The following is a 13,307-nucleotide window of genomic DNA, read 5'->3' on the forward strand; positions in this document are numbered from 1 at the left end:
GCTAGGGTTGAATGGCGGGAACCCGGTTACCAAGATTGACCGGGATTTAACTAAACCACTCCCCTTTCCCGGGATAGATGACCAGTAAATTATAATAAATTATTTACATTTACATTTCAGTCATTTAGCAGACGCTCTTATCCAGAGCCACTTACAGTTAGTGAATGCATACATGTTTTTTTTTTTTTTTTTATACTGGCCCCCTGTGGGAAACGAACCCACATCCCTGCCGGCCAAACCCTCCCATACCTTGGACGACGCTGGACCAATTGTGCGCCACCCATGTGTCTTTTACATTAACAGCATGGCGTGAAACGGAACTGTTAAATTATATGCAATGTCTAAATCTGTCTTCTCTACGGCCTCTGCATGATGAATCAATGCTCAGGGTGGAGACAGACAGCCCATCTCAGTATGGAGAGCAGTTCACAATGCATGTAGACCTATCATCTCACCATGGTAACAATGCATGTAGACCTATCATCTCACCATGGTAACAATGCATGTAGACCTATCATCTCATCATGGTAACAATGCATGTAGACCTATCATCTCATCATGGTAACAATGCATGTAGACCTGTCATCTCATCATGGTAACAATGCATGTAGACCTATCATCTCATCATAGTAACAATGCATGTAGACCTATCATCTCATCATGGCTCAATCTGGCTTTCGGGTGTAACCTTATTTTTTTATTGTAAAGATTTGTTTTTTTAAATTGCAGCTGCAGCGAATATCAGTCGAATATTGTTGCTTTTAATCAGGACACCCCACGAGCACTCTGTCGGTACTGATGGGATCTGAGCTGCTCTCGGATCAGCTTTGTCCATTCAAGTATTTCCTTTAACATTTTATAATTATTTCTATTGATGGATCAGCTCCTGCAAATGTTGAGACGGCTGATTCTAACGCTTAGCCAATAATGGACTAAATCACAGATTTGACATGTCATTATTCACCTCATGAGACAAATTGCACAGTAGCCTACAAGTAGCAAAATAGAACTCAATAGATTTTTAACATCAAATGTATTTCAATATGATTGTAATTGGCCTATAGCCTACTGTTTATATTTTTAATGCAGTCATCTCGGTTTTCATTTGAAGCATCTTGTTTGTATCAATTACAAAGACATTTGGCAACTTTATTTGTAGTCAACTTTGTTCACTCTCTCACAGTCTTTCTCTCTCTCCATCAACTCTAAAATAGATAATCTTGTTCTAGATCCTGTTCTAGATGTAGGCCTATATATATATATATATATATATATATATATATATATATATATATATATATATATATATATATATATATATATATATATATATATATATATATAGATGTCCTAGTCTACCTCTTTCGAAAACGTTAAATACAGCATCCAATAGAACTCACGGGTAGTTTGAAAGAAGAGCGAACGTGGGGGTAAGCAAGCAGTTATTTATTCAGACCCATAACCATTCAATCTTCGTTAAGAGAAGTGAAAGCCTTCTGCATCTAATTCTAGTCCTATATAATTCAAGGATGACATTACAATGATGAAGATAAGGACAACAAAACGTATTTAACTGTTGAAAGCGAGGAAGGACTGAAGCAACAATAGAGAGAGAGAGAGGAGGTAGGATAATACCATCAGGGGAAATATTATCAAAGGTAATGAGTCAGCCTACTAATTATACAAATAGGCCCTATTATATTTACATACCTTAGTTATATTTCACAATTAAAATCAAATTTGCTGTCTTATACTTGTTTAGTATTATTATTAATGTTATTATTTATGTTATTATTTTATTCTTAGTAGATCAGCTTTAATATTGAAGATAGATTGTAGCATCAATGTAATTGTCTGCATCATTTCCAATCCCCCATATATAGTTTCTGTAAATATATAAATACACATACATACCCACATATACACTACCAGTCAACAGTTTGGACACACCTACTCATTCCAGGGTTTTTCTTTATTTTTTGTACTATTTTCTACATTGCAGAATAATAGTGAAGACATCAAAACTATGAAATAACACATATGGAATCATGTAGTGACCAAAAAAGTGTTTAAACAAATCAAAATATATTTTATATATATTTGAGATTCTTCAAAGTAGCCACCCTTTGCCTTGAAGACAGCTTTGCACACTCTTGGCATTAACATCCCACGGAGCACCATTAAATCCATTATTAAAAAATTTAAATAATATGGCACCACAACAAACCTGCCAAGAGAGGGCCGCCCACCAAAACTCACGGACCAGGCAAGGAGGGCATTAATCAGAGAGGCAACAAAGAGACCGAAAGATAACCCTGTCAGTATCTGGTGTGGCCACCAGCTTTATTAAGTACTGTAGTGCATCTCCTCCTCATGGACTCACCAAATTTGGCAGTTATTACTGTGAGATGTTACCCCACTCTTCCACCAAGGCACCTGCAAGTTCCCGGACATTTCTGGGGGGAATGGCCCTAGCCCTCACCCTCCGATCCAACAGGTCCCAGACGTGCTCAATGGGATTGAGATCCGGGTTCTTCGCTGGCCATGGCAGAACACTGACATTCTTGTCTTGCAGGAAATCACGCACAGAACCAGCAGCATGGCTGGTGGTATTGTCATGCTGGAGGGTCATGTCAGGATGAGCCTGCAGGAAGGGTACCACATGAGGGAGGAGGATGTCTTCCCTGTAACGCACAGCGTTGAGATTGCCTGCAATGACAACAAGCTCAGTCCGATGATGCTGTGACACACCGCCCCAGACCATGACGGACACACCACCAAATAAATCCCGCTCCAGAGTACAGGCCTCGGTGTAACGCTCATTCCTTCGATGATAAAAGCGAATCCGACCATAACCCCTGGTGAGACAAAACCGCGACTCTGTAGTGAGGTCCTCTGTAGCTCAATTGGTAGAGAATGGTGCTTGTAACGCCAGGGTAGTGGGTTCGATCCCCGGGACCACCCATACGTAAAAATTTATGCACACATGACTGTAAGTCGCTTTTGGATAAAAGCGTCTGCTAAATGGCGCCTCTGATCCGATTTTCGGATTAAGCATAAATTGGCTCTTACCTCACATCGGCTACGGAGAGCGTGATCACACAGTTGTCCAGAACAGTTGGTGCTCTCATGCATGGCTCATGCATGGTTTCCCTTTGTAATCCGTGATAGTTTGCAAGCCTTGCCACATCCGACGAGCGTCAGAGCCCATGTAGTAGGATTCGATCTTGGCACTTTGCCTGTCTGATGGTTCAGCATAAGGCGTAGCGGGATTTCTGATAAGCGACCGGCAGCTCTAGCCTTTAACTCAGGACGGATGTTGCCTGTAATCCATGGCTTCTGGTTGGGATATGTACATATACGGTCACTGTGGGGACGACGTCATCGATGCACTTATTAATGAAACCGGTGATTGATGTGATAAACTCATCAATGCCATAGGATGAATCCCAGAACATATTCTAGTTTGTTGTAGCGAAACAGTCCTGTAGCTTAGCATCCCCCTTCATCGGACCACTTCCGTATTGAGCACGTCACTGTTTGAGTTTTTGCTTTTAAGCAGGAATCAGGAGGATAGCGTTATGGTCAGATTTGATAGGATAGTCTCGAACGAAGCTCATCCAGTTTATTCTCCAGTGATTGCACGTTTGCCAATAGAACGGAGGGTAGAGGCGATTTATCCACTATCCGACGTAGTCTCATCAGGTATCCCGCACGCTGGCCTCTATAGCGCCGTCTCCTCCTTCTTCGAGTGTCGGGGATTTGGGCCGGTCCGAGATAATCCATATGTCTTTCGCCTCCTACTTATTGATGTAGAAGTCATCGTCCAAATCGCGGTTAGTGATAGCTGTTCTGATGTCCAGAAGGTATTTTCAGTCATAAGAAACGATGGCGGAAACATTATGTACAAAACAAAGTTACGATCAGCACAAAATAAAATACACCAAAATAGCAAAGGAGCCCGTACAACTGCCGCTATTCCCTACAGCGCCAAACTGCCGCTATTCCCTCCAGCGCCAAACTGCCATATCCCTTCAGCGCCAAACTGCCGCTATTCCCTCCAGTGCCAAACTGCCATATTCCCTCCAGCGCCAAACTGCCATATCCCTCCAGTGCCAAACTGCCATATCCCTCCAGCGCCAAACTGCCATATCCCTCCAGCGCCAAACTGCCATATTCCCTCCAGTGCCAAACTGCCATATTCCCTCCAGTGCCAAACTGCTGCTATTCCCTCCAGTGCCAAACTGCCATATTCCCTCCAGCGCCAAACTGCCATATTCCCTCCAGTGCCAAACTGCCATATTCCCTTCAGCGCCAAACTGCCGCTATTCCCTCCAGCGCCAAACTGCCATATTCCCTCCAGTGCCAAACTGCCATATTCCCTCCAGCGCCAAACTGCCATATTCCCTCCAGTGCCAAACTGCCATATTCCCTCCAGTGCCAAACTGCCATATTCCCTCCAGTGCCAAACTGCCATATTCCCTCCAGCGCCAAACTGCCATATTCCCTCCAGTGCCAAACTGCCATATTCCCTCCAGTGCCAAACTGCCATATTCCCTCCAGTGCCAAACTGCCATATCCCTCCAGTGCCAAACTGCCATATTCCCTCCAGTGCCAAACTGCCATATTCCCTCCAGCGCCAAACTGCCATATTCCCTCCAGTGCCAAACTGCCATATTCCCTCCAGCGCCAAACTGCCATATTCCCTCCAGCGCCAAACTGCCATATTCCCTCCAGCGCCAAACTGCCATATTCCCTCCTCTCTAGACAGTCGTCCTTCTGAACTGAGCTGCAGGACAGGAATGAAACTGCTCAGGGATGTTACCATGAGGCCATTAGTGATTTTAAAACAGCTACAGAGTTCAATGGCTGTGACGGGAGAAATCTGAGGATGGATCAACAACATTGGAATGACCTAAATGACAGTGAGTGAAAAACCAAATACAAATATACAGAATAAAAACATGCATCCTGTTTGCAACAAGGCACTAAAGTAATACTGCAAAAAAACATAGTAAAGGAAGATACATTTTTAACCTCTGTTGATGTGCCCTTGAGCAAGGCACTTAACCCTAATTGCTCCTGTAAGTCGCTCTGGATAAGAGCGTCTGCTAAATGACTAAAATGTAAATGTAAATGTAACCTAAATGCAAAGCCTTGTGTTTGGGGCAAATCCACACAACACATCACTGAGTAACTAACCAGGTTACCATCCATCCAACCATTTCATGCTGATGAATTACCTCATAACCGGGCTAATGGAAAGATCACAGAACAATGTTATGAATGCCAACGGACAATTTGTTCGTTCGACATGGTGGGATCTTTTTGTGTGGACACGCCTTTATGCGCAAATATTAATATATAAAATATTGATATAATGACCATCATATCGAATTTAAACTTGGATGAAACTCTGGATGAAAATAAACAGGATGGAGCTAAGAACAGACAAAACCCAAGAGGAAAACCTGCGTCAGTCTGCTTTAATCCAGACACTGGGAGAGGAATTCCCCTTTCAGCAGGACAATAACCTACAACACAAGGCCAAATCTACACTGGAGTTGCTCACCAAGACGACAGTGAATGTTCCTGAGTGGCCGAGTTACAGTTTTGACTTAAATCTGCTTGGAGATCTATGGCTAGCCATGATCCCCCAAAATCAAATCAAATCAAGCTTTATTTATACAGCACATTTCAGACATGGAATGCAAAACAATGTGCTTTACAGGAAAAAAAACGAATAAAAAACAATGAAAATAAAAGCTGAAATATTTACTAGACAACAAACATAAGATCAAAAACTAAAGAATGACTAAAACTGAACAACTTAAAAGCACCCTGAGGGAAAGGAAAGCTAAAAAGATGTGTTTTAAAATCTATTTTAAATATGTCCACAGTTTCAGCCCCCCTCAGGTTCTCTGGCAGGCTATTCCAGAGGCTGGGGGCATAGTAACTAAAGGCTGCCTCTCCATCCCCCAGAGGCTGGGGGCATAGTAACTAGAGGCTGCCTCTCCATCCCCCAGAGGCTGGGGGCATAGTAACTAAAGGCTGCCTCTCCATGCCTCTTGGTCCTAGGCTTTGGGATAGTTAAAGGCCCAGTGCCAGAGGACCTGAGGGACCTACTGGGTACATAACTTAAAAGCATGTCTGACATGTATTGGGGTACACAATCGTGGATTGATTTAAAAACCAATAAAATTATCTTAAAACGAATTATAAAACTCACAGGCAGCCCAGTGCAGAGACCTTAAAACCGGTGTAATGTGTGCTCCCCTTCTGGTATTGGTCAGTACCCGTGCTGCAGCATTCTGTATGTTTTACAGTTGACCAATGGCTTTCTTGGGTAGACCAGACAGGAGAGCATTACAGTTGTCAAGCCTGCTTGTAACATATTGACAGAGCTCGAAGAATTATGAAAAGAATAATGGGCAGATGTTGCACATTCCAGGTGTGGAAATCTCTTAGAGACTTACCCAAGAAGACTCACAGCTGTGATCGACGCCAAAGGTGATTTTAACATGTATTTACTCAGGGAGCTGAATACTTATTCAACGACTATATTTGAGTTATTTAATTGATATACATCTTTTAAGAAAAAATGGTAACACAATAAAATGTAAATAAATCCAAGGGGTCTGAATACTTTTGCAAGGCGCTGTACTTTTGCACCCGTTCGTATTTGCACCTTTGGTTAGTTGAGGGGTTCTTGGAGGAACCTTAAATGGGTTTCTAGAGGAACCCTGTGGCATTAAGATAGATCATATATCTGTTTTTGGCCACCCGTGAGAGTAAATGTCATTCCTGTTAGTCTGTTCTGTTGTATTGTCATCACATGTTAATGTCACGACTTCCTCCGAAGCTGCCTCCTCTACTTGTTCGGGCAGGCTTCGGCGTTCGTCGTCACCGGCCTTCTAGCCACTGCCGCTCCTCATCTCGTCATTCCATTTGTTGTGTCTTGTTTGTTACACACACCTGGTTCATATCCCCTCATCAGCACCTGTGTAAGTGTTCCCTCTGCCCCCTTGTCCTGGTTCATATCCCCTCATCAGTACCTGTGTAAGTGTTCCCTCTGCCCCCTTGTCCTGGTTCATAGCCCCTCATCAGTACCTGTGTAAGTGTTCCCTCTGCCCCCTTGTCCTGGTTCATATCCCCTCATCAGTACCTGTATACGTGTTCCCGCTGCCCCCTTGTCTTTGTGTGTGATTGTTTATTGTGGAGGTTAAATGAGCTCGGTGGAGCTCCTTTTACTTTGTATCGACATATAGACGGAATAAACCTTTATTCTGTGATTTACCCTCCTGCGCCTGACTCCGTCCAGTTGAGGTTAAACACTGACAGTTTTGTGTGTGAGTTCCTCAACAGCCAATCCCAAAGTTTTTTATTTTATTTTATTTTATTTATTTAACCTTTATTTAACCAGGTAAGCCAGTTGAGAACAGGTTCTCATTTACAACTGCGACCTGGCCAAGATAAAGTTGGAAAAGTTACCACTTTACAATGTTCATATTATCCATATGATATTAGGATATGTAATATGCATGTTCAAGGAACACTTTAATTTGCAGTGTACAAAACATTTACGCTAACGGGTGACCAAAAATAACTATCTGAAAGCCATGCCTCCAATAAGCCACGCCTCCAATCTGATAGGCTGCTATCTCTACAATATATAATTAAAAAGGTTCAAAATGTAACCCCTCCAAACACAAAAAGGTTCAGTTTGAACCGTTACACAGGGGTTCTTCCAGGGTCCTTTTTTACCTGGAAAAGTTCTGCAGGTATGGCAACCCAAAAGGTTCTCGGAGGGTATATAATGCACTGGTTTTGAACAGCTTGTTGATGTACAGTTGAAGTCGGAAGTTTACATACACTTAGGTTGGAGACATTAAAACTCGTTTTTCAACCACTCCACATATTTCTTGTTAACAAACTATAGTTTTGGCAAGTCGGTTAGGACATCTACTTTGTGCATGACACAAGTAATTTTTCAAACAATTGTTTACAGACAGATTATTTCACTTATAATTCACTGTATCACAATTCCAGTGGGTCAGAAGTTTACATACAGTGAGGGAAAAAAGTATTTGATCCCCTGCTGATTTTGTACATTTGCCCACTGACAAAGACATGAACAGTCTATAATTTTAATGGTAGGTTTATTTGAACAGTGAGAGACAGAATAATAACAAAAAAATCCTGAAAAACACATGTCAAAAATGTTATAAATTGATTTGCATTTTAATGAGGGAAATAAGTATTTGACCCCTCTGCAAAACATGACTTAGTACTTGGTGGCAAAACCCTTGTTGGCAATCACACATAGGTCAGACGTTTCTTGTAGTTGGCCACCAGGTTTGCACACATCTCAGGTGGGATTTTGTCCCACTCCTCTTTGCAGATCTTCTCCAAGTCATTAAGGTTTCGAGGCTGACGTTTGGCAACTCGAACCTTCAGCTCCCTCCACAGATTTTCTATGGGATTAAGGTCTGGAGACTGGCTAGGCCACTCCAGGACCTTAATGTGCTTCTTCTTGAGCCACTCCTTTGTTGCCTTGGCCGTGTGTTTTGGGTCATTGACATGCTGGAATACCCATCCACGACCCATTTTCAATGCCCTGGCTGAGGGAAGGAGGTTCTCACCCAAGATTTGACGGTACATGGCCCCGTCCATCGTCCCTTTGATGCTGGGGGTCATAGGCAGCATTCCTCCTCCTCCAAACATGGCGAGTTGAGTTGATGCCAAAGACCTCGATTTTGGTCTCATCTGACCACAACACTTTCACCCAGTTCTCCTCTGAATCATTCAGATGTTCATTGGCAAACTTCAGACGGCCCTGTATATGTGCTTTCTTGAGCAGGGGGACCTTGCGGGCGCTGCAGGATTTCAGTCCTTCACGGCGCAGTGTGTTACCAATTGTTTTCTTGGTGACTATGGTCCCAGCTGCCTTGAGATCATTGACAAGATCCTCCCGTGTAGTTCTGGGCTGATTCCTCACCGTTCTCATGATCATTGCAACTCACGAGGTGAGATCTTGCATGGAGCCCCAGGCCGAGGGAGATTGACAGTTATTTTGTGTTTCTTCCATTTGCGAATAATCACACCAACTGTTGTCACCTTCTCACCAAGCTGCTTGGCGATGGTCTTGTAGCCCATTCCAGCCTTGTGTAGGTCTACAATCTTGTCCCTGACATCCTTGGAGAGCTCTTTGGTCTTGGCCATGGTGGAGAGTTTGGAATCTGATTGATTGATTGCTTCTGTGGACAGGTGTCTTTTATACAGGTAACAAGCTGAGATTAGGAGCACTCCCTTTAAGAGTGTGCTCCTAATCTCAGCTCGTTACCTGTATAAAAGACACCTGGGAGCCAGATATCTTTCTGATTGAGAGGGGGTCAAATACTTATTTCCCTCATTAAAATGCAAATCAATTTATAACATCTTTGAAATTGGTTTTTCTGGAGTTTTACTGTTCAAATAAACCTACCATTAAAATTATAGACTGATCATTTCTTTGTCAGTGGGCAAACGTACAAAATCAGCAGGGGATCAAATACTTTTTTCCCTCACTGTACACTAAGTTGACTGTGCCTTTAAACAGCTTGGGAAATTCCAGAAAATGATGTCATGGGTTTTAGAAGCTTCTGATAGGCTAATTGACATCATTTGAGTCAATTGGAGGTGTACCTGTGGATGTATTTCAAGGCCTACCTTCAAACTCAGTGCCTCTTTGCTTGAAATCATGGGAAAATCAAAAGGAATCAGCCAAGACCTCAGACATTTTTTTGTAGACCTCCACAAGGCTGGTTCATCCTTGGGAGCAATTTCCAAACGCCTGAAGGTACCACATTCATCTGTACAAACAATAGTACGCAAGTATAAACACCATGGGACCACGCAGCCGTCATACCGCTCAGGAAGGAGACGCATACTTTGGTGCGAAAAGATTAAATCAATCCCAGAACAACAGCAAATGACCTTGTGAAGATGCTGGAGGAAACAGGTACAAAAGTATCTATATCCACAGTAGAATGAGTCCTATATCGACATAACCTGAAAGGCCGCTCAGCAAGGAAGAAGCCACTGCTCCAAAACCGCCATAAAAAAGCCAGACTACGGTTTGCAACTGCACATGGGGACAAAGATCGTACTTTTTGGAGAAATGTCCTCTGGTCTGATGAAACAAAAATAGAACTGTTTGGCAATAATGACCATCGTTATGTTTGGAGGAAAAAGAGCCAGGCTTACAAGCCGAAGAACACCATCCCAACCGTGAAGCACGGGGGTGGCAGCATCATGCTGTGGGGGTGCTTTGCTGCAGGAGGGACTGGTGCACTTCACAAAATAGATGGCATCATGAGGAAGGAAAATTATGTGGCTATATTGAAGCAACATCTCAAGACATCAGTCAGAAAGTTAAAGCTTGGTCGCAAATGGGTCTTCCAAATGGACAATGACCCCAAGCATACTTCCAAAGTTGTGGCAAAATGGCTTAAGGACAACAAAGTCAAGGTATTGGAGTGGCCATCACAAAGCCCGACCTCAATCCTATAGAAAATGTGTGGGCAGAACTGAAAAAGCGTGTGCGAGCAAGGAGGCCTACAAACCTGACTCAGTTACACCAGCTCAGTCAGGAGGAATAGGCCAAAATTCACCCAACTTATTGTGGGAAGCTTGTGAAAGGCTACCCGCAATGTTTGACCCAAGTTAAACAATTTAAAGGCAATGCTACCAAATACTAATTGAGTGTATGTAAACTTCTGACCCACTGGGAATGTGATGAAATAAATAAAAGCTGAAATAAATAATTCTCTCTACTATTATTCTGACATTTCACATTCTTAAAATAAAGTGGTGATCCTAACTGACCTAAAACAGGGAATTTTTACTAGGATTAAATGTCAGGAATTGTGAAAAACTGAGTTTAAATGTATTTGGCTAAGGTGTATGTAAACTTCCGACTTCAACTGTATGTATGGATGACCTCTCTTCCTCACTCCCCTTCTCCCTTTCTCTGTCCTTCTTTCCCTCTCTCTCTCTCTCTCTCTCCTTCTCTGGACAGGAGGTTGACATGGCAGAGCGAAGGCCGAAGGAGACTGAGGAGAGAAAGGAGATAGAGGAGCGAGAGAGGGTGGAGAGAGAGAGAGCAAGAGAGCTAGAGAAGGAGAGGGCGAGGGAGAAGGAGCAGAAGCAGAGGATTGACCGGGAGTTGGACACACTTGAAGAAAAGACCAAGAGACTGAGAGATGGTGAGAGGACTATAACCACCACGTAACCATACTTTGACCACCACCACGTAGAACCATACCCTGAACACACACTCACTCACTCACTCACTCACTCACTCACTCACTCACTCACTCACTCACTCACTCACTCACTCACTCACTCACTCACTCACTCACTCACTCACTCTCTCTCTCTCTCTCTCTCTCTCTCTCTCTCTCTCTCTCTCTCTCTCTCCAGGCTGGGAAAAGGAGGAGGAGGAGAGTAAGAGGCGGATCCAGAAGGAGGAAGAGAACAGGAAGAGGCGTGGCCAAGTCCAGGAAGAGGTTGAGAGGCGCAACCAAGCGGCGCTAGCCAGTCAGGAAGTGGCGGAGGCAGAACGTCGCAGGAAGGAGCAACTATTGGCCAAGCTGAGGGAGATTGACAAGCAGAACGAGCCACTGTTCTCCGAGGTCGACCCAGAACCCCCAGAGTCTAGCTCGGGTTCCACTGCACGTTCTCCTCGACGGTCCTCCGAGCCACGGAACCAGAACCCTTCCATCTTCAGCTTCACTGAGCCGGAGGAGACGGGCGGTTTGCGTGGGGGGGCGGAGAGCAGGGAAGGGGGCAGGTCAGGGCGAGGGGGGGCAGAGAGCGGTTTGGGTCCAGGGGTGGGGATAGGGACTGGGAGGAGAGGGGTGAGGGCTCAGAACTCAAGCGAGGACCTGGCTTTCGGTAGCTACGCCCCCTCCTTTGGACGGCCGGCCCCACGGGGGGGTACAGGCTTCCCAACCCCACCACCGCCCTCGGCTCTGGACGCGCTGCTGGGGCAGTCAGAGAGAGAGAAGGAGAGAGGAGGCCTAGGCCCGGAAAAGGAGCGGAAGTCCATTTTGTTGCAGCAGCTCTTTGGCCCCCCATCCAGCCCCTCCCCGATCTCCGACAGCAATCCAGATGTCCTCTTTAGCCCCCCCACCTCCACCCTCACCGGCCCCCGCAACTGCAGAGAAGGCTTTTTCCCCTTTGAGCCCAAGTCCCCTGCACCCTTCCTCTCCTCCCTCCACGTGACCGAGAGCAGGCCGACCGTACGAGCCATTGCTTCCTTCGACGACGACATCGAGGAACTCACACTTTGATCAAATCACATTTTATCAAATTATTTGTCTGTCGAGGAGGAACACTTGGATTGGCCGTTGAGGCTGTTAATCACTATACTAAGGGTGGACCCGGTGGTTGGGTTTCCACAGGGTTTTAAAAGCACAAAGTCATATTTGTTATGATATCAGATAAATCTAAGCCTGGTTATAGACTGTTTTATCTGATAGATAAATGTCTCTCAGTCTGTGTACTATGTATGTGTGTTGCTCAGGGTAGTCTGTAAAATCAGGGAAGAACATCACGTTGACAGCTATATTGTTGACAGCTATAACGTTGACAGCTTTAACGTTGACAGCTATAATGTTGACAGCTGTAATGTTGGTTATTGAATTGTTGCATCAGAGGTACACTATATATACAAAAGTATGTGGACACCCCTTCAAATTAGTGTTGTTGACAGGTGTATAAAATCAAGATCAAAATCGAGCACACAGCCATGCATTCTTCATAGACAAACATTGGCAATAGAATGGCCTTACTGAAGAGCTCAGTAACTTTAAACGTGGCAAGGATGCCACCTTTCCAACAAGTAAGTTCGTTAAATGTCTGACCTGCTAGAGCTGCCCCGGTCAACTGTAAGTGCTGTTATTGTGAAGTGGAAACGTCTAGGAGCAACAACGGCTCAGCCACGAAGTGCTAAGCCACACAAGCTCACAGAATGGGACCGCCAAGTGCTGAAGTGCGTAGTGCATAAAAATCGTCTGTCCTCGGTTGCAACACTCACTACCGAGTTCCAAACTGCCTCTGGAAGCAACGTCAGCACAATAACTATTAGTCGGGAGCTTCAGGAAATGGGTTTCCATGGCCGAGCAGCCGCACACAAGCCTAAGATCACCATGCGCAATGACAAGCGTTGGCTGGAGTGGTGTAAAGCTCACCGCCATTGGACTCTGGAGAAGTGGAAACGTGTTCTCTGGAGTGATGAATCACACTTCACCATCTGGCAGTCC

The 13,307-nt window shown here is 44.4% G+C and overlaps 1 protein-coding gene across 1 annotated transcript in view; it reads left to right on the forward strand.

Annotated features, from left to right (window-relative positions):
• Nucleotides 1-12,687, forward strand: part of LOC311108701 (lebercilin-like) — a 33,813-nt gene extending 21,126 nt beyond the window's left edge. The window contains exons 9-10 of the mRNA XM_084151421.1: nt 11,060-11,246; nt 11,464-12,687. Coding sequence (XP_084007547.1) covers nt 11,060-11,246; nt 11,464-12,335 — 1,059 coding nt within the window. The 3' untranslated portion in view covers nt 12,336-12,687. The remainder of the gene's footprint in view (nt 1-11,059; nt 11,247-11,463) is intronic.
• The last annotated feature ends 620 nt before the right edge of the window (nt 12,688-13,307 follow it).

Source organism: Coregonus lavaretus, assembly GCF_964263955.1.
Source record: "Coregonus lavaretus genome assembly, chromosome: 33".
Lineage (NCBI taxonomy): Eukaryota > Metazoa > Chordata > Actinopteri > Salmoniformes > Salmonidae > Coregonus > Coregonus lavaretus.